The 26703-nt window shown below is 37.1% G+C and overlaps 1 protein-coding gene across 1 annotated transcript in view; it reads right to left on the bottom strand.

Annotated features, from left to right (window-relative positions):
* The window catches only part of KIF14 (kinesin family member 14), a 45956-nt gene extending 26224 nt beyond the window's left edge, over positions 1-19732 (bottom strand). The window contains exons 1-13 of the mRNA XM_045536092.1: positions 18610-19732; positions 16581-16835; positions 15771-15858; positions 12168-12266; positions 10915-10967; positions 10049-10079; positions 9509-9616; positions 8356-8472; positions 7932-8047; positions 6566-6738; positions 5304-5451; positions 4996-5059; positions 2524-2708 (exon numbers count right to left, since the gene is read on the bottom strand). Of these exons, the coding sequence (XP_045392048.1) occupies positions 2524-2708; positions 4996-5059; positions 5304-5451; positions 6566-6738; positions 7932-8047; positions 8356-8472; positions 9509-9616; positions 10049-10079; positions 10915-10967; positions 12168-12266; positions 15771-15858; positions 16581-16835; positions 18610-19715 (2543 nt within the window). The 5' untranslated portion in view covers positions 19716-19732. The remainder of the gene's footprint in view (positions 1-2523; positions 2709-4995; positions 5060-5303; positions 5452-6565; positions 6739-7931; positions 8048-8355; positions 8473-9508; positions 9617-10048; positions 10080-10914; positions 10968-12167; positions 12267-15770; positions 15859-16580; positions 16836-18609) is intronic.
* Positions 19733-26703: the final 6971 nt, after the last annotated feature.

Raw genomic sequence — 26703 nt, forward strand, 5'->3', positions numbered from 1 at the left:
CAGTTTTAAGTGCTTTCATTTTTCTAAGTTTCTGGTTTTATATATGAGATTTAATAATGGAAAGAACAGACATTTTTACCCTCATGAAAAGTGGGGTACCACAGAGGAAGGAAAAGCATGGAGATAAAAGCACAGCCCTTAGTCATCTAATTAACCGGACCCTGACTATAAGATGATACTGCAGAAAATCAGCTATAAATGCTACATATTCCTTTGAGTCTTTTTATTCAGAGAATAGAAAAGAAATGCCAAAGTCCAATTCATCTTTGATTTAACTGGATAGGAAAAGAAAAGAAAACTGCAGCAAAAGCTGAGTCCTAACCAAAGACATCGAGCTGTTGATGAAGCTCCAAGATGTGTCATTAGAGAATAATAGTTCCATTAAAGCATCTAGAGAAAAGCATCTGGGAAAAATAGCTCACCCGTAGGCAGTACATCCTCCCTCCAGTCCAGTGCCTTACCCAGGTGAAGGTTTGCACAGTGCCTACTTGTTCTGATCCCTTCACTCTCCTATTTCTATCTATTCTCCTGTCAAAATTCCCTGGCCCACCGTTCTGGACCCTCCACAATCTGGCTCAACCACCAACCTCCCTTACCTGCCATCATTTCTCCCTAAGAACCACACCTCACCACCGACCGTATCAGTACGCTGAATTTGCGTAACATCGGCTTGCCTCTTTTCTGAGTCATTCCCTGACATAGGGCATCCTCTCCCTTCCTCCACCATCCTTCAAGGTCCAACTAAGTGCTAGAGTCCTGAAGAAGCTTTTCTTCAGGGCTCAAGTGAGTAGTGAACTCTTCCTCCTCTTTACATTTAAGCACTAAGTATGCAGTACTCACCTAACACCTAATATATTAATATACTAATGACCATTAAAGTTCCTTTATATTGAGCTCCCAAGAGCCAGGTATGTGTCAGCAGTGAAGGCAGACATGAAACAAGTTCTCATGAAGTTCATGGTCTAGTAAATATGACAAACACTGACAAAAGCACTAAAGGGGAAGTACAGAGTTCGAGGAAAACAGGGAGCTTCCTAGTCCCTCACCAGACCCTTAACTATTTGGGAGCATGTTCTATATCTCTGCCACTGATGTAAATAATACCATATTTATTTGTCAAAGAAAACAATTAATTAATAGAAAAGCAAAAGGACCTGAAGGATTTGCCTTACCAGATATAAAGACTCATTACAAAGCTCAAGTAATTAAGACTATGGGGGTATTAATGGGAAGAAACAGATACCCGTATTTTTAGACATTTTTTGTAGAAACACTCCAGATCACAAAAGCAGCAATTAACTGTGTAATATATGATACTGGGAGAACTGGTTATTCATATGGAAATAAATGAATTTATCAGAGGAGTCACACAAAATAAAAAATTTCAGACTCCTTTAAGGACTCAAATGTGAAAGCAAAATTTCAAAACATCTAGAAGAAAATTACCAGAACATCTCTATGACCTCTATGTAGAAAAGTCTTTCTTAAACAAGACACAAAAACTAACAACCATAAAGGAAAAGATTGATGCCAGTTACTACAATAAAATTAAGAACTTCAATCAATCCAAAGGCACCACAGAGAGTGAAAAGATGAGCCACACATTAGGAAAGAGATATTTGCAACATATAAAACTCACAAAGGATTGGCAACCAGAATATATAAAGTTAAATATGCACATATCCTTCATCCTAATATCTCTACTCTTAGACATACAATTTAAGAGTGCTTCCTAAACTTTAAAAATTATTACAGCAAAATTTAAAAATTACGATCTGGCAGCTCAGGCCTCCTAAGTTGCTACCACCTGCCCTGAGGGCTCTTAGGGTCAGTATCTCAGCTTACCATTTGGGAAACTTGCTCTAGAGAAATTCTTCACATTTGTACCAGGAGATATGTACAAGAATATTCATAGCAATATTGTGGAAACAAAAAAATTACAAAGAATCCAAATGTCTGTCAATAAAATAGATTTTAATAGATAATAATGTAAGAGATAAACTCATACAATGGAATACTTCATAGCAATGAAAATGAAACCAGATCAACATGGACAAGCCTTGAAAACACAAGGCATAGCCAAAAAAGTTTACGTATGCTATCATCCCAAATTTCATTCCATTCATATGAACACACAAATTTCATTCCATTCATGTGAACAAAATTCACATAAACAAAATTTTAAAATTTGTCAATCTAACCAAAAATTCTGCCATATGAGATAGACAGAAATTTACTTTTATGCCCATCATTATAATTCCAAGAAAAAAAATTATCCCACAATCAAAACAGCAAGAATACCAAACCAATATTGAAAGCATTATATTGTACCTAATATTGAGAGTAACTGACCTATGGTTCTTATACTCAGAATTTGTGTTTTTCCTGACTAAAAGATGGGTTTGAAGAATTACATCAAAGAATCAGTATAAATGAATGTCTCATATGAAGGAAACCACATATTATCAAGATATGGAAGCCTACTGAAAAATGAACAGGTGCGTTTTTTAAAGATTAACATACCAATGATCATCAGCAATCAGCACCCCAGATAACTGAATATCATGGCTTGAGTTTGGTTTATACTTTCCAACTGTAGTTGTTCCTTCTTTTATCATATATAGCAGCATCTCCGATAGTTGTGGATCTTCATTGAGATTAACAAGGTTTGGCAAATGGTTGTCCATTTGAAATGTAATTCCTGCTTTCTGGTAGAAGTAAAAAAAAAAAAAAATTAATCTTAACTACAGCATGAAATTGTTAAATTTACGTAAACAAATGATCCGTGTTAAACATTAGAATCATTCTACGTACAGTCTCAATAAATTAAAAGTTTCTTAGAATCTGTCCTTATTATAGAATCTCTCCTTCATGACTTCCCTATAACTGTCGCCATCATACATTTAGACTTTTAGAGTTACGTTGATCTTTCTCTGCCCTTCGACATCCTCAGTCCACTCACATATCACCATCATCACCAAATTACATCTATTCTTATTGACCGATTATCTTTACAATGGATCAATTCCTTTTGCTGTATCTTCGTCGCCATCATCTTAGTTCAGGCCGCTAATCAACTCACACAGGAACTACTGCAGCAGCCTCCTGGTTGCCCTGTCAACAACTTCTGTTTTCACTCCATCTTATTTCCTATACCAGATTAATTCTCTTGAAAGGGCACTCCCAAAATGTTAATTTCCTGGTCAAACTTTTTCAATGGCTTCTCAGTTCCTACAGGACACAACTAAACTTCCTTGGCCTAGAAATCAAGCCCTTCATAAACTAATCACAACGTATCTTTACAATTTCATTCCCTATGACCTCATATAAACTGCTTGTTACACTATAACTGATCCACACACCCTTTTCTGAGGACCCTTAAAGTTTCCCATCTTTACTCTCACACAATTCTCCCTTCCTGGAAGGCTCTCTGCCTTCTCTCTACCTAACAACATCTCATCCGAGCTTCAAAACCCAACTTAAATCCCACCTCCTCTGTGAGGTTGGACTGGCCATGCCCAAGGAATTTCCCCCCTGAATTCTTACAGTACGCTCCCCCCACTGCTCATTTAAAGTATTTCTTCTGAGGGCCCTTCCTTTGCTCTTGACTCGTCTTCTCCAATTTCCTTTCGATTTCACTCTGTTAAGAAATTTTGAGTCATATAAAAAATGTTCAATCCTTTAAAGAAACAACAGTAAAACAGAAAACCAAAACGTCCCCTCAAACTTACAGCCCCCTTCCCTAACTCTCACAATCCTCACTTTCAAAAAGCCCCTTGGTGTGGCTCTATTTCCTTATCGCTGAGTCATTCCTCAACCCACTGTCACCTGGCTTCTTCCTTCATCTCAATGACCTTATAACTGCACGATGAAATACACATATTTCTGAAACCTGGGAGTCATTCTTGATTTTTCCATTTCTCTGAAAAACCACATCTAAAATAAAAACTCCCAATCCTATCAATTTTACCTCCTTTCTGTTTCTTAAATCCAACTCTTCCACTATTCATTGCTACTGTCACGGCCACACTCCGAGCTCTCATCAACTCCTGCCTTAACCACAGCAACAGCTTCCTAATGAGTAACTTTCCCTGCCACCATCAGTCCTGCCTCTCTCAAATCCATCTTTCAAACTATGATTGCCAGAAGAATCTATTTAAAACAGAAGTCTGTTGATGTTACTCCCCTTCAGTGGCTCCCAACCATCTCAGTTCAAGTTGCTCAGTATGTCATGATCTGAATTTTGCATTTCTCCCCAGTCTAATGTCTGTCACCGGCTTTCATTTCCAACGATATAAAACTTAATTCTTTAGACATCCAGACTGTGTTGTGCCTCCATGCCTTTGCACATGGTATTTCTCTGCTTAGAAAATTCTGACTTTGTTAGCCTAGCAAATTCCTATTCATTGCACAAAACTGTGCTTAGTTGTCTCCTTCTCTTTGAAGCTCTCCTTGATAATGACTCCCCTCAAAGTTAATTGTTCCCTCCTCCTGCTTCTCTACCTTTTACGTACTTGTCATTGCATTAGGTTGAACCACATGAAACTGCCAGTGTTCAACCATTTTTTAACTACAAAAATTATAGTTTCATATGGTTCAAACTAATCAAATCACATTGCATTTTAGTCTTCTATTTACATTTTATAAAACTCCCTCTGGATCACAAGGTCTCTGAGGGATGGAATTGTATTTCATCACCCTGACCTCACCTGTTTCCTGGCGTAGATATTTAATAAATATTTGTGGAACCAAAGTGAATATAGCAAAATAGTTTATTTATGTTTTTAACGTTTCAACTAGTTTATGGGCTCTAAGCAGTCATAATCTTGATCTTAACATCTCTTTGTATTAATTCTCCTTATGGTATTACTCTCTAGAGTCAATAAACAGTGAGTATTTGAGAAATTAAATTTACATTAACTGGCATATTGGCAATATTTATTTAGTGGCATATTTCTGTTATTTTCAAATCAGTTTAGAAAGTAGAAATGATACCTGTAATTCCTTTGTTTCTTGAAGTTTTCTTTTTTCAGCTTGTTCAAACTTTTCTTTCCATACTCTTTCCAAAGACAAACAAATAATAGAATTAAAAACATCTGGATACATAAGATTGGGAATCAAGAGACAATCAATGAAAATTAGGGAACTACATAATAATATTTAAAATATGAGCATCTGGGATTCGGCCGCTCTATTCATATGGAAGTTAGGGAAAAAGACTCAGTATCCTCGTGAGGCCCCTACCAGTTCTATTATCCCACAGCAACACATTTAACATTTAAAGTATTAACCACACATTCCACCTTTGCATTTCTGCCATGTCTCTCTCCTGCTGATGCAGTTTCATTCTTAAGGATGTTATTTCTTGCCGACAGAGCCTGTATCGTTCAGGGTCAATACTCCGACTGTTTCTCTGAGCAGCTTTTAGCTTTTCAATTTCTGCCTTCAATTCTGAAGATGTGTAAAAAAATACATGATTAATAACATTTAACATATAATAATTCCCACAGTAAACATAATCCTGTAATCTATTTCATGTGAAGTTTTAAATATAGTATTACTAAATAAAACAGAATATTGGAGATATCAACTTAAATTGACATATATGACCTATAAATCTCTAATTGCATTACCCTGAAAAAAGACTCCCCTATTAATGAAATTTCCCCCTTCATAAGTAGAAATAGCCACATAATGTATTGTCCGAAGTGGGAGACTTTTGAGAGATAAAAGGGGCACTATTAATTACACGGGGACAACAGATATAAACTGTGATTGTCCCAGGTAAACCTCACTCATAAAGACATATAGGTTAACGATCAAAGATTTTTCAAGCTGGAATTCAGAATACTTATTTTTAATGAAAACAGTGCCATTTGTAACACAGAAGGGATCCAAAAGGGAAAGGATGGACCAAGACTGAGAAAACAGATTCTGCTCTCACACCTCTGAAGTGTCTATCACCTTCTGCTACTAAGAAGGGCCAGAGGACAAAGGGGTATGAAAAGATGATAGCTTCACATCAGTAAAGATAAAACTGTACAAATCAAGAGTCCTCACAGATATTAAAGTCTATCCTAAATGGAAGATTACTGAGAGGTAAATAGAAAGCAGGGTTTAGCATAAATGAAGTTAGGCCTGTACTAAAAACTCAAGCTCTTTAAACAGCCTTTGGATCAATGAACTAAGCAAGCGAAGAACTAATAAATAAAATGACAATGGAGGAAAGGTCAGAAGAGAAAAATGACAAATAGCTTTACTGGTATTTTGCTGCACACATCTAAGACTCAGTCTGTAGAATTTATTTTATGACTGCTGCTTCCCCTTTACCAACACCGATTCTGTGCTCTTTTTCTGATTGCTTTCCCCCTGATGACTTGTTCTCTTACTTGCTGTCTTTCTACCTGTCTCCTTCCATCACTGTAGGATGATTACTAGTATCTTTTAAAAATAGGTATGGGGGAAAAAATCTTTGATTTTCTTAAAGTGCATATTTAAGATTGGAATTAATATTTGAGTATAAACTGTGGCAAAATAAATTTTAAATTCTGAGAAAAATATTCACCTCTAATTAACTTAGCATTCATATCTTCATTTACTTTGGCAATATTGACTATCAAACGGGCTTGGCTAGCATATCTAAGCGTGCTTAATGTTTCTTCTATGTTGCTGGCAGCAGGACTAATTGTAGCAATCATTGCAGTTTTTGAATTTCCACCCAGACTTTCTTTTAACAGCCTTCAAAGAAAAAAAGTCATAATTAGACTTTGCTTCTCCAACAACCAAATAACATTAATTACTTAGAAAGAACAAAACAAACCAATAGGGTGTATAATACAATATTATATTCTTGACTCAAATACCATTTAAAACTTTTTTTGGTATTTGTAGCTATTTTTAGATCTCATAAACACTTAATTTTCTCTTATACTGTTTTTTTTAGAGATAGGGTCTCACTCTGTCTCCCAGGCTGGAGTGCAGTAGTGAGATCATAGCTCATTTTTTAGCTCACTCTAACCCCAAATGCCTGGGCTCCAAGCCATCCTCCCACCTCACTCTCCTGAGTAGCTGGGACTGCAGGCATGCACCACCACAACTGGCCTATTTTTAAATTTTTTATAGAGATGGGGTCTCGCTATGTTGCCCAGGCTGATCTCAAACTCCTGGCCTCAAATTATCCTCCTGCCTTGGCCTCCCAAAGTGCTGAGATTACAGGCCAGCACATCTGGCTTTCTCTTATACTTTTTATATTGTGTCATGAAGCAATAATCTGTATAAAGGTTTTAAAATAAGGTTGACCATGAAGTATCTAGTAAGATCCCTCTCTCCTTATGAGACCATGAGCTACTTTAGGGAAGGGACTATGTGTCTCGGTCATCTTTGTATTTCCAGGGCAACCACAATATTCAGAAGCAGGTGCTCAATAAATGTTGGAAATGATGAATGGGCATGCAAACAAAAATTCTATATTATACTATACGTAAAATCTTTATTTTATAGGAAAAAAGATATGAGACTTAAAACATATATTTTATTAGTACAGAATAAATTTCACTATTCTTAACTTTCAAAGGGCATGAAAAAAACAGATTTTTCTCTTATAGGTTTAAGACGGCAACCACATTATAATAAACCAATTATAAAGACACATTTACTGATAAGTAGAGATGCAGTCCTTATCATAACTACATTATTAATGCTTACCAGAAGTGAACATTAAATCCATACAGATGTTATTTGAATGAACTGTATTGGAAATAAAATACACATGCACTAATGAAAACTTACTGAGCACCCATGTACTGGCCCCCGTGCCTGGCCGCTAACCACTTCTTCTTTATCCCAAAGTTATATGAAGTCAGTCTGTCATTCTTTACCCCACAGTATTCACTGTATTTTACATAATTCTTTATACTTTAGAAGATACTTACCATGTAAGAACAGATTCACGATAAGGAATAAAAACCCTCTTTTGGTTTGCTTGTTCAGAGAGTGCAGATATAACTTTTCCCAAAGTTAGCAAGGACTTGTTAATACTCACACCTTCCTGTATGTAAGATTAAAAAAAATTTTTTTTACTTAACTTCTTAGCAACAAATTTATTTCACAAAATATATTTCTCCCCTCATATAATTATTAACTCTTTCTTCTATAAACTACCAACTTTCTTATGGCTCAAAATTTCTTTGAAAATTAATCACAACCAAAAAGTACACATCTCTCTTTAAACCACAGCAATGCAGTCTATAAATGTAAGATAAAGATACATTTTTTAACTAAGTATATTCAGTTTGTATTCTCCTAAAAATCATGGCCTCAGGAATAAACGTCATCAGGAGAAAAGCGGCCATTTACCTTCAGTCGGTCTCCACTGGTGCGAGCCATGGAGCAGCGTTCACTGCCTGCCAGATCTATTAGGTTTATGCGACTTGTTATTCTGTGATCATGTTCTTCCCCTTCCACAAATTCCGTCTATAGCAAAATGATATTGAAATACTTTAAGTTCTTCTATGACTCACCATCAATGTAATTCATTAAAAGTGAAAGTTTACAAGATTATAAATCATTTATTTTTAAAACCATTCCTTCTTGAATTTGTGATAATTTATAAAGCAAAAAATTCAGAGTCTACTGAAAAGAATACATCCAGCAATGGTTAGATTATGCCAAAATAAAAGAAATAACTAAGAAAACTAAAACCCATAACTACTTAGTTATAATAAAGAAACAACAACAAATAGAGGAAAAGCTTAATGTACAAACATGTTGCTTATCCCAGCATTATAACAGCAGAACATATAAAAACAATATAAAAGTCCAACAATAGAGAAAAACTTGAGGAAATAAAATAGCTAATGGAATATTATGTAGTTATTAAATTATTTTGCAAAGAATTTCAATAACATAAAATTGTTACTGATGTTGTGAATTTAAGTGCAATTGTGAAACAACTGAAAGATTATATACCAAAATGTTTAGATGGGTTTATCTGAGTAGCAGAATCGATAGCTGAATTTTTAAAAATCTTTTACTTTCTGATGTTTTTCTGAATACTCTATAATTACTTTTTTTTTTTTTGAGACAGGGTCTTGCTCTGTCACCCAGGCTAAAGTTCAGTGGTATAATCATAGCTCACTGCAGCTTCAAACTCCTGGGCTCAAGTAATCCTTCCACCTCAGCCTCCCAAGTAGCTAGGACTATAGGTTCGCACCACCACACCTGGATACCACATCATTGATAATATATTACCATATGTTGATATGATCATATCAATGGTATCATATTAACAATCATCTATTACTGATTTAAAAAATTAATAAATGGCATACTGCCATATATATCAAAAGTCATTCAAAGTCATTGTGTATATTTCCTAAAATCCAACCAAGTTTATATATTTGTAACTGTACATTTACCTTTTGCTTTTAAAGAAGAAAATAAGAAAGACATGAAACTTAAATGTATGTACTATCTTGCCTATGAAAATCAACAACAACAAAAAAAATACCTTGGTCTGGGTCATCACCAGGGTAAAAACTGAATGAGATCGGGAGCTTTTATCGTTCATACCAGTAGCAGCTGTTGCTCTTTGTTTATTTCCCAATTCTAGCCAACTCTAATAAGAAAAAAGGAAGGGAGGCCAAAACAGCAGACTATAATTCATTGGAATAAAAACTAAGGTGAAACAAAGTTAAGACAGCACATTTGGTGACGTACACACATTTATAATCCACTTATAAAATGAACAACTATTTCTCTTTTAATAATTTATATTCCCATTGCCTATTTTTTTTTCATCAGAGAAATCTGAATCAGGAAATAATAACTTCAAAGGGCTATTTCTATAAGTCTAAGCTGATCTGATGGTCAATATTTATTGTTATTTAAGAAGAGCAATTCTTTTGATTAAAGCTTAACAAAAATCAGTTTGTGATAAATTAATACAATTAACCTTTTATTTATGCAAATAGCAATTAAAGAAATATTCTTATGAATATTTAAGTTTAGACTCTATTAATAGTGAAAAGATGACAAAATACAATCTTACCTGGATATCAGAGTAAGAACTGACAACATTCCTATTTGTAAGAAGTAAAAAAACAAAATTGATTTTTTGTTCTCATAAAACAACAACAAACTTTCAATTACATAATTACTCTCGGAAGGTCATAATAATATTCACAGATATTATACTGATTCTCCCAGAATCTTTTATTTTTCCCATTCTTAAATCCAGTAAATAATGCTTTAATTTTACCAAAAAGTATGATTTTTCTTAATATAATGAAGCACCTTAGCATCTTAGCATTATAATATTCAAGTTTGAATCATGACACCAAAAGATATACTATAACACATATGTATATTCATAGCTACATGTATGTGTTGGTATGTACAGGTCCCAATACAATCCTAGATTTATTAAATGGAGCTGAATTCATATGTAATCATTTTCCCTTTCCTTTAAGAAAAGCATCTGGAGTGAAAGAGAAAGTAAATGATTCTTGGCATTTATCAAACTCTTAATTCATTCTAGCACCTTCTTCCCTCTTCAGCTTAAAGTAATAGGTATAAAAAGCAGGTTGAGAGGGGAGATTTAACTTAATGGGGAAAGGAGGGGGTAAAAGGGAGAAAACCGAATTTATGTATTTATTTCATACTCAGTATAATTAATACTCTATGTTAGACACCTTATATGTACTGTGAAATATACGAACAAATAAAAACAAGGAACTAACACTATATGGAAAGAGAGGGAAAACTTCATAGGATATTATTAAGGGTAGAAGGCTAAATAGCTATCCAGGGTTTCAAAATTGGGGAGGCCAATGATACAATAAGGATTATAAGAGAACAATATTCACTCTATTCATTTGTTTTCTCTTCCTTGCTCTTGCTGAGCCAAACACTTACATGGATAGTGCTTCAACATATGGTCCAGAAACAGGATGCTCCCTTACTCTCAGCTAGATAGAAGCAAATATTTGCATCATTAGGAGTATAACAAATATTTCATATAAAATACAATTTTAAATGATCACATTTTCCTATATTTTGAGTTTAAGGTAAAGAGATTTGTATTTACTTTATCCTGAAAAAAATACAAAGACTGTCACAAAAATAAATCTGTAAGGCATTAAGAAACTGCTTCAATGCCAAAAACTATTTATAGTTGCACAATATGCAATAATACATTGTAGCATCAAAGGTCTTGCTAGTTTTTTATTCTTTTTTTTTTTTTTTTATAGAGACAGGGTGTGGTCTAAAACTCCTGGGCCCAAGCAATCCTCCCAGCCCAGCCTCCCACAGTGCTGGGATTACAGGTATGAGCCACTGCGCCTGGCCTAGTTTTTTATTCTTAAATTAAATCTTGCAGTAGATACTATCTATATACTTTTACATCTCTCTCTAAAATATATTCATTAAAATTTCAGACATTTATATTTTTCTTCATTGTTACATTATTATACATTTCCAACTCTGTGACCAGAAATTTTAAAACATACAGAAGTCACAGAAGAAAATGTCAAATTTTTTTTGTTTCTTGATGTTGCCAATAATAAACTGCATAACCTTGGGAAAGTAAAGAGGGCAATTGACTTCATTTTATTTTTTTGTTTCTTGTGTTCCAAGGTCCTTTGCAAAATTACAAATTTTAAGTTCAAATAGCAATTTTTTAAAAGCTTAAGTAATTGTGAATCATTTTGTTTCACAGATTATTTATAAGATATCGATTTGTTAAATAATCCACTGAAATACATATTCTATTGTTTTTTTTTTTTTTGCACCGACCCCTGAAATACATATTCTATAATAAAAATGTAATTTTAAAAATTTTTACTGCTTTTTGTCTTACACCCTGTTAGGGACTTGGCGTTTGACTTACATGGTTGAACTATAATAAATCTTGGAACAAATATTTTATCTTTAACTTTTACACAATTCTTGATTAAAATAAGGAGGTTGAATTTTAATAACTAATTTCCACTAATGATAATCTTCAGTTTTTCTACCTAACAATGGAGTTAGACTGCAGATCCTAAGCATTTGCCATCATACAACAGCATTTTATAAAAATTTAAGCTATTATCACTCAGAGAACTCATAATTATATGCATTTATAAGAACAGAAAATAAAAACAAATAATACATTATTTCAATCTTACTGGTTGCTTTCTCTGCCCATTTTCACCTTTACAAACCAGAAGGTCATGAATTTTTTCGTTATATACTTCAAAGAAGCTCATTTCAAGGTGATAGCTGACCTAGTAGGAATAGAAACAACATGTAATTTATTTTAAAATTCTTCACATGTTTTGTAAATCATATATCTGATATGGGTCTAGAATATAAAATATATAAACAATTCTTACAACTCAACAACAAAGACAAATTAGCCCAATTAAAAAATGAGCAAAGGACTTGAACAGACATTTCTCCAAGGAAGAAACACAAATGGCCAAAAAGCACATGAAAAGGTGCTCAATATCATTTCTCTGCAGGGAAATGCAATCAAAGCCACAATGAGAAACCACATTATAGGATGGCTATAATTTTTTTTAAATGAAAAACAAGTGTTGGTGAGGATGTGCAGAAATTGGGACCCTACTCCACTGCTGGTAGAAATGTATTTAATAAAATGGTGCAGCCTCTGTAGAACATAGTTGGCAGTTCCCCAAAAAGTTAAACGTACAATTACCATATGACCCAGCAAGCATTCCTATACATCCAAAATAATTGAGAACAGGTATTCAAAGACAAACGTGTACCAATGTTCACAGCAGCACTACTCACAATAGCCAAAAGGCAGAAACAACCAAATGTCCATCAACTGACAAATGGATAAACAAAATTGGTACATCCATACAACGGAATATTATTCAGCCATTAAAGGAATGCAGTACTGATATATGCTACAATATGGACGAACCTCCAACACATTACACTAAGTGAAAGAAACCTGACACAAAAAGTTACATATTTGCAGGATTCCATTTACATGAAATTTCCAGAATAGGTAAATCCGTAGAAACATAAAGCAGATTAGTAGTTTCCAGGAGTTGGGGAGAAGGGAAAATGGGCTGTGACTACTTAATGAGTACAGGGTATCATTTGGGGGTGATGAAAATTATGGGGGACTAGAGAGAGATGACAACTGCACAACAATAGGAATGTACTAAATGCCACTGAATTGTATGCTCTAAAGTGGCTAAATTTGTTATATAAATTTTATCTCATTAAAAAATATTTTAATATAAACAACAACAGAAGTCCTTGCATTTCTTCTTCTTAACTTCCAGGTAATGTTCAATTCAATCCAATAAGTATATCTTAAGTATCTATATCCTATGTGTATGGCTTTAAGTTATTTTCAGAAGGATATAAAGAAGTGTCAGACAAGGTTCTTGTCCACGAGGTAATGATCTCAGAGAAATACAACATACCCTCCAATAGACAAGACAGAGCAATAGAAAATTAAGAATGAAAATGAGAGATAATGACTATAAATAAAATGACTAATCAGAAAGGGTCTGTACCACCTTCTATGCTCCCTGCTCCGCATCAATATACTATTACCCTCTACCATTCTGAGAAATTCCTAAGTTCACAGAACTACAATCATTTGGTTGCACTCACGATGTGCCAGGCACTATTCAAAACCTGTTACACAGACCAACTCCTTTAATCCTCACAGCAAACCTATGAGAACGATACCATCATCATCATCATCTCTATTTTCTGCGCTGAAACTCAGAGAGGTTGAGTAAATTGTTCAAGGTCCTAATTCTAGTAAAGTGCAAAAGCTTAGATTTCAATTCAATTAATCTATCTCCAAAGTCCATGCTCTTAATCATTACATTATATTCCTCAGTGATATATATAGTCATTCTATGCAAAATCAGAGCCTACCAGTTCTGTGAAATCATTCCAAAGACCTCTGCCTCTACCTCACCCGATCTCTCTCTCCCTGGCTTCTATGACCTTCAAATTACCCTGCCTCTAAAATCTTAAACAGAGAACTCTGCCCCACAAGCCCACAGCTTTCTCACTTCCTTATTCCCACTAACCTTGGACTTGAATCACATTATAGTCTCCATACAACCATGTTTCTACTGATCCCCCTACTCCTCCTATTTTCAATTTAATTCCTGGGAATGAGAAGTTCAGGGGAGAATAAGAAGATAGAGGAGGGACAGTGTATCCACAGGGAAGACAGACACCATCTACTCAATTCTGCTTTTCCTCTCATGATCTCAAAGAATGCCATCAATATCTACTCTGGTTCTCCAACCAGAAACGTTGATTTCCCTCTCCCTCATCCTCCATTTCCAATAGTCAACAAGTCTTACCAGTTCTACTTACTAAGATCTCTCAGTGTTTGCCCCCTTGGCCACCTCTACTGTCAAACTGCCTTCGTTTAGCCCCTTGACATGTCTTACAAGTCCCACAGCTGGTCTCTTTGTATCTAGTCCTATTTCCCTTCAATCCAGTCTCCAACATCGCAGCCAGGGCTATTTTTTTTAAAAGAACAAATATGATCATGTTACTTCCCTGTTTAAAATCCTTCCACAGCCTTTTAGATTCCTGGAAGCATGGTTCACACAGTCCTTCACGAGCTGAGTTCTGTCTGCCTCTCTAGTTTCATCTCTTGTCACCCTGCACCCTCAAATTTCACATTCAAAACAAAGTAAACAATTTACAGATTCCTAAAGGCGCCCTCCTTTCCTGCTTTCAAATCTTTGCATATGCTGCTCTCTCTGCCTGGAATGTCCTTCCCCCTCTTGGTTGTCACCAAGCTAATACCTGCTATGAATCCTTCAAAAATAAGCTCAGTTGCTCCCTCCTCTACAAGAAACTCTGTCTCCCTCCAATCTTACAAGTTCTCACTCACATGTTCTATAACATCATTTACTTTATTTACGTTTGATTGATTGTACTTGGCTGTTCACTGGCCCATTTTTCCCATGATGCTTTCCTGACTACAGGGACTAAGTCTTTTAACTCTATGCTTCCAATCTAGCACAATGTTTTCCCAATTTCCCTTTTCATAAGAATTACTAGCGGAAAAGCACAAAACTTATAAAACCCCAAGCTCTACCCCAGACCAACTGACTCAGAATCTCCAGAAGAGATATTTAGCAAGTGCATGTGCACACGCATGCACACACACACCCCTGCCATATCTCTGGCGAGTCTTATGATAAAGCAAATTTGAGGGGAAAAAATTGGTCTAATAGTGTCCAGCAACAGCAGATGCTCAGTAAATATGTGCTGAATATATAAATGAGTAAGTGAAAAGGGAAGCCAGCACAGCCTCTTCAGGTGGAGTCTAGTGGAAAAAGCACAGCTTTTGAAGTCAAATACGGGTCAGACTCCAACTTTATACTACTCTTTCTGCTTCACATTGTCAAAAAGTTTATGCCTGCTGTGCTCAGTTATGTCTGCGCACCTGTCTGACCACAGAGACACACAGAGTGGCACACAACTGCCAGGCTGTGAGCCACTCTACATACACAAAAGAAAGAGAGCAGAGAAAGGTAGAAAAGACAGAAGAGATGGTGCCCCATCACTGTCCCCCAGGTGGAATTGATTCTGAATTTAGGATCCCCATCCTCCCTCTCTCCACACCACTGTTCCAGAGGAGAGTAATCTAGAAATTAGAACTACATCTTCCATTAAACATGTCCTTAGAGGCATGACTCTGATTTGAACTTGATTTGACTATTTTCTAGTCTGATAGGAAGCTTGCAGATATTATGAAAACATACCTCTTGGGATTGTTTTTTGGCTACTTGAGCAAAAAGATCTTCACAAAATCTTGGAATTATTCCTGGTTCTTCACTAAATCCCATCATCCTGGAAAATACATTATGAATTTGGGGTAAGTAAAACCAATTAGGTTTTTTAAAAAAATTATTTTGGGGTAAATGGGCTGGGGAAGGAATGAGGACCAAGTTAATTAAATCTCAAAAGAACCCACATTCTGGAGCCAAATATGTCTTAGTCCAAATCTTGATCCCACCATTTATTAACTCTGTGACCTTGGACAAAATACTTTACCTTACTAAACCTCAATTTCCTCTTCTGTAAAATGGGAATAATAAAAGTATCTAATTTAGAGAGCTGTGAGAGAGCATAAGCTAAGCCTTTAGCACAGGGCCTGGAATACAGCAGGAACTCAATAAACGTTAGCTACTATTAAAATTCTGAGTATTTCCTTCTAGGACAGGAATTATTACCATAGTTACTATTTATCAAATGCCTTACTTTTAATTCTCTTACTTGTAATTCTCTTAATACTTGCAAGATAACTTCTCTGTGCTTCAGTTTACACAAGAAATATAAATTATAGTAAAACAGGGCCACTGATACTTACAAGGTAAATTGTATCTCATGTGGAAACTGAAGCCCTGAGGCTAAGTACTTGCCCAAGTTTGTAGAACTAGGATATAAAATGGATGAGATTTGAGCCCAGATCTCTGTGGTTTCAAAACTACATTCTTTCTATCACATCATGTTGCTTCTCACAAAAGAAGATGTAAACATTTCTGGATAATTGCATTTGCAATACAACTTACGTATATGACTTTCCAGAGCCAGTCTGACCGTAGGCAAAAAGACAGGTGTTATAGCCTTCAAAGGCTCTTTCTAGGAGTGGTGCTGCTAGCATCTCATAGACAGTTGTCTGGCTAGCATAGTGAGGATGACATTCATCAAAAGACCAGAATGAAACATCATAAATAAAATTATAAACTTGTTTCATGTCAGGATGTTTCACTGTTATTTCTTCCTCATCCATGAAGACTACCTGGGATGCTTTTTCAATCTTCTCTCTTTAAAGAAGCACAAAGGTAACAGCTTTAAGTTTAAATTAATAAAAAATACACGAACAAAGAAGCACAAAGAAAAAATTGAGTTATTACAATTATTGTAGGTATTACTCCTACAGAATATAATAAGGACCTGAGAACCAGTTATATATAACATTCATCCAAGGCAAGATAATTCTTTAGTTTTATGTGGAAAATGCAGACCAGCAAACATAATTCTAGTGGGTTTCTAAAATATATTTCCTGTGACTCCAGTACCACCACTCAAAAGGAAAATGGAATTCCAGATTTCTTCTCCAGAAAAACTACCCTACTTATACAAGACTTTTCCTCTTTACCTTTTTCTCTTAAACTATACCTTTTTCCCATCCCACCTACTCTAACCTATCTAAACTCTTCAGTTGAAATCTAGAAACATCTTTATTATACAAATTTTGGGGCACCAATCTATATAAAGCTGGCATAAAATATAATTTCAACAAACTCATATGAATGTAAGTTTGAATCGTAAGTCTCCTGGCTACTAGTTGTCACTGTTACTCCAACAGTTCCTCCTTCCTCTACATTCTCTCTTTTACAATCATGAATCCTCATGTCTGTCCTTCTTCCATCTCAGACATAGGTGGTCTTAGGTAATCTTTCACTTACTCTAGATCTGTAGTAAAACAATGTCACTCCTCATCTGGCCCCAGATATCCACCCGCTTTCCCCTCCACCCCCTCCTCTGAGACTCTGCTGTAAATCAGAATTTATCTGGGAAACCATCTGCCTCATCAATTTGACAAGTGCCAATGCACAGCAGGCCTGCTTTCAAGGCTTGTCTGATGAGTCTGGAATGAGGCACTTGGTCCCTTACTAAGTTCTTTTCAGTGTAGTCATCCATCTTGGCTTTAGTCCCTACCAGCTCGGCTCCTTCTATTGCCTTTCTTCCTATCACGGTGTTTGCAGCTTTTCTACTAGACTCCCCAACTCCTCAAATTAACCCCCGCTCTGGTCTATCCCCTTATTACTAACCCATTTTCACTAGAAAGGTCTTATAACTTGCAAACTGGAGGTTCCTTCCCCAGTGCAGTGATCCTCAGATCCTCTTCCAACTTGCCTGGACACACAGTATCAGGTTAAACATACTGACCCTGTGAAGGTTTTCCCTGTCCTCCCTTAAAATATTTAAAAATAATTAGATCTCACATTTCACTTTTTCAGCCCTATCCCTAATCTGTGTCTCTGTCCCATCCATAATCACTCTTGGAGAGAAATTTTTTGCCATCAGAATCAAATAAGTCACTGCATTTCTAACAACTATGTTTTAATCCGATGATGACGATGATCACTGCTCTGGGAAGGGTTTTGAAAGGACCTCTTTGGGGAACAAGTAACCTGTTGTGGCTCTTTGAAAGGGAAAGGTAGACAATCCCAGCATACACTGCGGCTCTGAAAGCAGATTGCATTAGAGACTTAAATGACTTATTCAAGCTTTTTTCTTTTTCTTTTGTTTTTTTTTGAATTCAAAAAAACAAGGAAATATTCAGTCTTTTTAAAAGCAGTATACCTAGAGAAACTTACATATATAAAATGTGGTGATTTTGAGTTTTTTATTATACAATCAATCATCAAAAATTATCAACATACTACAACTAAACCCAAAAGTTCTTTCTACATAAAAATATCGTCAACAAGTTTGAAGACACATAAATATGCTGACTTTCCAAAAGCAGAGGAATCAAAGACACATTACATGTTACTGGCCAGGCTTTAGAATTTAAAAGGTGTGACATACCTGTTGGTGAAAGGCCTCACACGTACTGCCACTGTCACTTGACTATTCTCTACTTTCAAGGGGTCTGTTTCTTTAGAGGTGTTCTGAACCGCAGTTTCTTCCACAGCAGGGAGTGTGTTTTCTTGTGAACTTTCCCTTTTATTTGCAAGAAGAGAACTTTTTGGCCTTTGTTTAACTTGAAGGTTAGGCATCCTATTCTTCAGTACGGAAGCAGCAGGGCTCTTAAGCTGAGAAATGCCACACTTTGGTGTCAATTTATGTTCTGTTATACATTTCATAGGTGTTTTTTCTAAGCTTCCAAATTTATTTGAATTTTTTGCAACGTCCTTCCCAATACTTGTATGATGTAAGTTTCCTATGCCTAACACTTTCACATCCAACTTGCTCTGAATAGGTTTTACTGCCAAGTGTCCTGATTTAACAACCTCAGTTTGTCTCTGGGAGCCAATGGGTGCTCGGTTACTTGAGTACTTAACTGCAACACTTTCCTTTGCCCCACTGCAGGCAGAAAATGTTTCTTTGTATTTCTCATCAGCCACCATTTCAATGACTTTTGGATCTTTAGCTAAAGGTACAGAAGATGCAACAAAAGAGTTTTTAACATTATTTATAACATTTACATTTGTAGTAGTTTCCTTTGAAGTGCAATTATTTTCTCTTTTGCCTCCCACATCCTGCATTGTTTTCCACTTCTCAATGTAATCTGTTTTACACCTTTCCAAAGAATCTGTTTTAGCACGACGTTGTAACGTAAGACATTTTTCTGCTGTTTTTTCAGTTGTGTCTCCTAACTCACTACCAAGCAAAGATGATTCTTTGTTCCTTATAGTTCTTCTCTGAAGTGCCAATTTACCTACAGGGTTAGGGGTAAGGGATGTATCTTCTTTTGTTTTACTGGCAGAAATAACGTAAGTGCTATTTATGTCTCTGGTTTTACTCGCAGATCTCAATAATGGATCATCATTTTCACATTCTGACATATCCGACTTCAAATGCAGCTTAAGTCTGCTACTGCCGGTGAGGGCACTTAGTGAAGAACTCTTTGGGGTAGAAGTAATATCAAGGATATTGCTGTTATTTCTATTATGAGCAGTGTGTACTGACATTTTGGCAGACAGTTATTTTTAAAAGAATGTTGCTGAAGATTCTAATCTCCTCTTTGGACATTCATTTGATTTCCAGCCATTTCTTATGTATCAGTTTCTAAAAATATCCAATAAACTGCAAAAAAATAAAGAAGGATTTAGATTGCACAGACTACAAACAAGCTTTAATAATATAGAGAACATCACATTGTATAATTCTCAGAAGCATACATTAGAATAAATCACAATCTCCAGCTCAGACATTGCTTCCAAGCAACTTCAGACAAATCTCTTCCCTCAAAGAGCTTACAATCCTTCCCAAGCCACATGTGCCTGGAAAAAAAAGAAAAAAAGAAAAGAAAGAGCTTACAATCTTTATTCAACAAACATTTAAGTCTCCACACGTGCCAGGCCCTCTGATATATACTATCGACTTCAAAGACAAGACCTCTTTTCTCATTTCCTTAATCTAGTCTAGAAGAAACACACAGATTACCCACACATCAAGCCACATGTGCCAAGTGACTTAAGAGATGTGAAAAGTGCATGTCAGCATAGATTTTTTTTAAGTACCCTCAGCTTGGGAAGTGGGGTAGATTAAAGGAAACCCTAGTACCTAAATCAGAGCATGGAACAAGTATTTATATAAATAGCTGTTAAATATATGTTGAACACAGGAATGTCTATAGAGGAGATTAAATTGATTGGTGTCACAAGGCAGATTACTCCCAAGTAAGTACTACAGACAATAAGTATAATAAACTTTGTAATTTAATTGCTTGTGGTGAGAAAAACTATGCAAGATTACAGTAGACAGCCTACCCTTTAGCAGTTAGAGAAAAAATTATACAGGGGTGAAGTATGTAAATATATGTCAACAATATCTAACACGCATTAACGTTTAAAAGAATAGGAACAGCAGTGACAGGTAAGAGACCTGGCTTCTAGTCAAGTCTGCATCAAACTCCTTACATGGATGTAAACAAGTCTTCAAATGTGCACGCTTGGTTCTAACTTGTAAAATGACACTGGCTCAAACTATTGCAGAGAGTACTGCTATCGAGGAACAAATTAATAAAACTTAATCTTTAAATGAGTCTTTTATATTTTTACGTAAATAAGAAATCATTACCGAAAAATAAAAACAAACAAAAAAACCCTGTCAGGTTGTAACTCCCGTCAATCTTTCAACTAAACGTATAGAATCTTTCTGTTATGAAATGAACTTAAAGGCAAGAAAAGATTCTGGAAATTCCGCTGCAACTGAAAACTGTTTGCTACTTACACACATCAATACAGGTTTTGTCTGTTTAGGTAATTTCGCTATCAGATTTTAAAGAGGGCTGGAAGGAATCAAGGAAAATGAGTTACGGCTGGGCGCGGTGGCTCACGCCTGTAACCCTAGCACTCTGGGAGGCCGAGGCGGGAGGATCGCTCGAGGTCAGGAGTTCGAGACCAGCCTGAGCAAGAGCAAGACCCGTCTCCACTAAAAATAGAAAGAAATTATTTGGACAGCTAAAAATACATATATATAGAAAAAATTAGCCGGGCCTGGTGGCGCATGCCTGTAGTCCCAGCTACTCGAGAGGCTGAGGCAGGAGGATCGCTCGACCCCAGGTTGAGGTTGCTGTGAGCTGGGCTCCACGGCACTCTGGCCCGGGCAACAGAGTGATACTCTGTCTCAAAAAAAAAAAAAAAAAAAAAAAAAAGAAGGAAATGAGTTACAAGCTCAACAAAACATCCGGTGATTCTGTTCTTCCTCAAGGGAGTCACTGCGAGGGGCGGGACAGAGAATGTACCTCTTAATGCCAACCGACCCGGCGAGGCACGACGGGCGAAGGCTGCGGGCCGGGCGGTCCCCAAGTCCGGCCACCGGCCCCCGCAGAGGCGCCACCCCACGCCCTTCCTTCGGGGACCCCCTTCGCCGCCCACCCAGAACCCCGGGGAATTGAAGGGCCCGCACCGCAGCGGCCGCCCGTAGGAGAAGCGCCTGCACGCCCTCCCCAGCACCGACACTTCGCCACTCAGCAGGGGCCGCCACCCCAGGGACCCCCTAAACACCGTCCCGACGCCACTCACCACCTCCTGCGGCGGCTCCTGCGACGGCCGCAATTTGAATGGCCGCCGCGCCCTCTGATTGGCTGTTGGCCGCCGCGCCGGGCGCCGCGCCTTCGCTTCCTCCCGCCCCCCGGAAGCGCCGACGGCGGGTTCTGATTGGGGAGTCTAAACGCTAGGCCCGCCCACCCTCATCTCCCAGGCAACGCTCCCGCCCCCGCCCTCGGGCTCAGCTGATGCGCGGAGCTTGGGCGCCTCCAAAGCCACCTGAGCAAGGCGTGGCGGTCCGGGGCTGAAGTGAGTGTTGCACGAGAAGCGTGACAGTGACAGTCCCTTGTCGATCTGTAATATAAAAGAAGCATAGTCTATCCGCCTTACAGCGAAGACTTCACCTTGTCAAACGGCTATTTGCCCCCAAGTTAATCATGATAATCAACACTTTTATATTATAGCATTTTCTATGCAAGGCATGGAGGTAGCAAATGTGCTAAATGCCTTACACGAATTTTTAAAAATTTAATCCTGAAAATCTTGTAAGTATTAATATTATATTATCCCCAGTTTACAGAGGAGGAACTGAGGTTTGGAGTTAATAAACTTGGGAAAGGTCAGACAACTAGCAGTGGCATAACTACAGCTCCAAAGTGGTTGCCGTAAGATCTGACTCGGTTTCAATACATGTTCCAATATTTTGAAACCTGAAAAAAACTAACAAACATGCATTCAGAAAAATAACCGGGTCAATAAGGACTCTAGCCAAATAGATATTATAAAGCAACAATATTTTTTAAACAGACAGAAAGTACAGGTAATGGAAATGTATTCAGTGAGATAGAGAGACTGGAAGTGGGTCCAACTATATAGACAAATTAAATGTATGATAAAGTAGTCACTCTAAAAATCATTCAAAAATTTAATTAAAATTAAGTTGTAGGGAAACTATCAGAAAATAAAATTTAATATTTATCAGATCTATGGGAAAATATTCAGTTTAGAAGCAAAGCAAGATATGGCCAAGGAAAAGACTAACAAACTCAAATACATAAAATTTTAAACTTATGTGTAATTCAAAATATTAATAATAAAATAAAATGTAAGATAACTAGAAAAATACATTAAATATGACAGATATGAAGACCTTTTTCAATTTTATAAGGAAAATAAATATATAAGAAAATAAACTATAAAAACAGGCAAAGGTATTTCACACAAAAAAGAATTCCCATACATACAAAAGTAATTCATATAAAAATAGAATGTAAACAACCAACCATTAAATGCAAATTTTTTTAAAAATTAGGTACAAGTAAAAAAAATGTTTTTTTTTTAATTTCAGTGCTGGTGATCTTACACCAAAATTAAAAGTATACATTTCTAACGACATAAATTGGTATGCTTCTTGAGGACTGGGACCATATCTGTTCATAGTGTATCCCTAGTGTAGAAGCCTTGATTATACAGTAGATGTTCAATAAATATTTGTGGGCTTATTAATTTTTTTTTAGAGACAAGGTCTTACCATATTGCCCAGGCTAGTCTTGAACTCCTGAACTCAAGGGATTCCCCACTACCCCACCCCACCTCAGCCTCCTGAGTGGTTGAGACCACAGGTGTGCACCACGGCCCCCAGCTTAAATATTTGTAGAGTAAATAACAAACCCTTTCTAACAAGCAAAGTGAAAATATATCGGAAGAATCATAAAGGTATTCATACCCTAGTGACTGCACTACAGAAATTTATTCTAAGGAAATATTTTAGTAGAAACCAAAAAGTATGCAGGAATATTGTCTATCTGTATTGGCCCAAAACTGGAAAAAAAAAAAATCTAACTACCCAACTGTGACAGAATGCTTTAAATGTTTAAAAATGAGGAAAAAATAACAAATTATGTTAAAACTATGAAGTGTCCATTAAAGTTATGATTATGAATTAAATAGGACTAGACAATGCCTGCTCTATAGACCAAACCAGAATCTGCCCCACCAGACTCTGAGCCCGAGATGGAGCAGGACGTTGTCTGTCTCACCCTCGTTAACCCGGGGTGCCTGGCATGGAACCTTCACAGGACCATTATATAATATTAGCCACACTCTTATTTTTTTCTGTTAGATGCTCCCAGTGTAATTCTAATCACAGGATTCATACTCCATAGAATCAAGGACCACCTGTGAGGCCCCTCCTGGTTACACAAGAGGGATTTTGATCTTTTCTTTGTTACACTGAGATAGTGCTTCTGTCTCCAAATCCTGTCTGCTGACTAGCAGAGAAAGTCACTTAACCTCTGGCTGACTCAGATTCCTCATGTGGAAGCTGAAGATGATAGTACTACCTACCCTGAAGAGTTGTAGTGAGGATTAAATTAGATAATGTATGCAAAGTGCTCAGCATAGAAGTTGGCACAGGATTAATGCTTGATAAATTTTAGCTAGTAAATTTCATAGCCTACCCTAATGTAACTCTGCAAAGCACTGAAAAGCCCTATTCAAGCTAGTGCTGAGGACCCGGGATGGTGCATTTTATAGGCTCTCTGTTATAATGATAATGGCACGTCTTATTTTATGAAGGATAAGGATTACGATTTAATCCCTGGAAATAACAAACAAGATGCCATAGTGAGTCCTTTTGTAATGGACTCACTGTACTCTATTAAAAACCAAGAGAGAACAATGAAACACTGTCTCTGAGGGGGAGCAGTACTAATCTCTATTTTGCTCCAATTTAATTAAATTTTTTAGAAGTTCAGATCATGTATGCTTTTTGAAAGGAGACAAGTAAAAGGAATCTAGAAAATGAAGGTTTAGCGAGCACAAGGTTCCTAGGAGGAGCAAACTGATGCTTCTCAGTTCATTTCAAGGAACTCATCTCAGTTCCTCTGAGTCAGTGGCTAGCACCCCACCTGGCTTTGGGGACACGGCATCTTCCCTGACATCTGAAAGCAGCTGGCAGTATCAGAGCTCTGCTCCCCCGTTTAGACAGAGGGAGTGCTTTGTTACTGACAACACAGCAACTGTTTTAAATGCCCTGTGCCCTATATAGTCTTTTCTTTTCTCTTTCTTTCTTTCTTTTTCTTTCTTTCTTTCACAGCAACTGTTTTAAATGCCCTGTGCCCTATATAGTCTTTTCTTTTCTCTTTCTTTCTTTCTTTCTTTCTTTCTTTCTTTCTTTCTTTCTTTCTTTCTTTCTTTCTTTCTTTCTTTCTTTCTCTCTCTCTCTCTCTCTCTCTCTCTCTCTCTCTCTCTCTCTTTCTTTCTTTCTCTTTCTTTCTTTCTTTCTTTCTTTCTTTCTTTCTTTCTTTCTTTCTTTCTTTCTTTCTTTCTTTCTTTCTTTCTTTCTTTCTTTCCCTTCCTTCCTTCCTTCCTTCCTTCCTTCCTTCCTTCCTTCCTTCCTTCCTTGCTTCCTTCCTTCCTTTTTTTTCAAGGCAGCGTCTCACTCTGTTGCCCGGGCTAGAGTGCCACGGCGTCAGCCTAGCTCACAGCAACTTCAAACTCCTGGGCTCAAGCGATCCTTAGCCTCCCCAGTAGTTGGGACCACAGGTGCGCACCACTACGCCCATGTGCCCTATATATTCCCACCTGCTTTCAAATTTGACTCATTATAATAATAGTTCCTTTGGAGGATTAAAGTCAAAAGACATGATTGCCACTCAAATTACTTCTCCTCTCTGACCCTTGGCTTCTTCACCTGTAAAATGAAAAGATAATACATCAGCAATCGCTAGAAAAATCAAATTAGATAATATATGTGAAACAATTTTAAAATTTTAAGTTGATATGTTTTGACTATATACAATTAACTCTCAAATATAGGTGAGAATTAAAATAGATAATATGTATGATAATGTCCTTATTTTCCATCTAAGCACATTGCAAGCAACATAAAGACTCCATAAATCAGCACCAATTGAATCTTCAGTCCCCCAAGGTAACTCACTTGATAATAGTTTTTTTCTTTGTTTCCTGTCTTATTTGCCCTGAGCTGCAAACTTACCTTCATTTAGCCTTTGTTTCGTTCTGCCCTCAGAAATAGGTGTCCCTCTTCAGACGCAGGGCCAGTCCCACACCTGTGTCCTGGGTTCATCTTCTCCACCTCCCAGTGAACTCCCCACGTCAAATATCCCCTGTCTTCCCTCCATCTTTAGCCTCTCTCTTGTCTGAAAAAAATAAGCAAAGAACACCCCCTGCTTTCTGTTCCCTAGCTCCTGTGCTATCTTACTTCATATTCAGGCTTCCCTTAGAGAAGGGTGCACCAAGTCTAGAGGGGGTGCAAGGCACTATGGATTTGTGCAGGAGAGGTTGGTCAGGGCTGTTAGCCTGGACAGCTGGAAATGGTAGAAGCTGGAAAACACAAGTCTGTGTCCTAAAGAAAATGCTGAGAAGCAAAGATTGTCATTAAAACCAAGAGGAGGCTGAGTGCAGGGGCTCACACCTGTAATCCTAGCACTCTGGGAGGCCGAGGTGGGAGGATCACTCGAGGTCAGGAGTTCAAGACCAGCCTGAGCAAGAGTGAAACCCCGTCTTTACTAAAAATAGAAAGAAATTATTTGGACAGCTAAAAATATATATATAGGAAAAAAATAGCCGGGCATGGTGGCGCATACCTGTAGTCCCAGCTACTCAGAAGGCTGAGGAAGGAGGATTGCCTGAGCCCAGGAGTTTGAGGTTGCTATGAGCTAGGCTGTTGCCACAGCCCTCTAGCCTGGGCAACAGAGCATGACTCTGTCTCAAAAAAATAAAATTAAAAAAAATAAAATAAAACCAAACCAAGGGGAAAGAAGGAGCCGTTAAGGCCCTAAATAAGCAGGATCCCAGTAAACACAGGGGTGAAGCTAAAAGAGAAGAACTAAGACACAAATGGATAAAAGAATCCAGGGCTTTTTCCCTGAACACAGCTGAGACGTCCACAGCTCTTTTGTCTTGGACGCTAACCTCGGGTATGTGGTTGGGTCAAGGACAT

The sequence above is a fragment of the Lemur catta genome, chromosome 23 (genome assembly GCF_020740605.2).
Source record: "Lemur catta isolate mLemCat1 chromosome 23, mLemCat1.pri, whole genome shotgun sequence".
Taxonomy (NCBI): Eukaryota; Metazoa; Chordata; class Mammalia; order Primates; family Lemuridae; genus Lemur; species Lemur catta.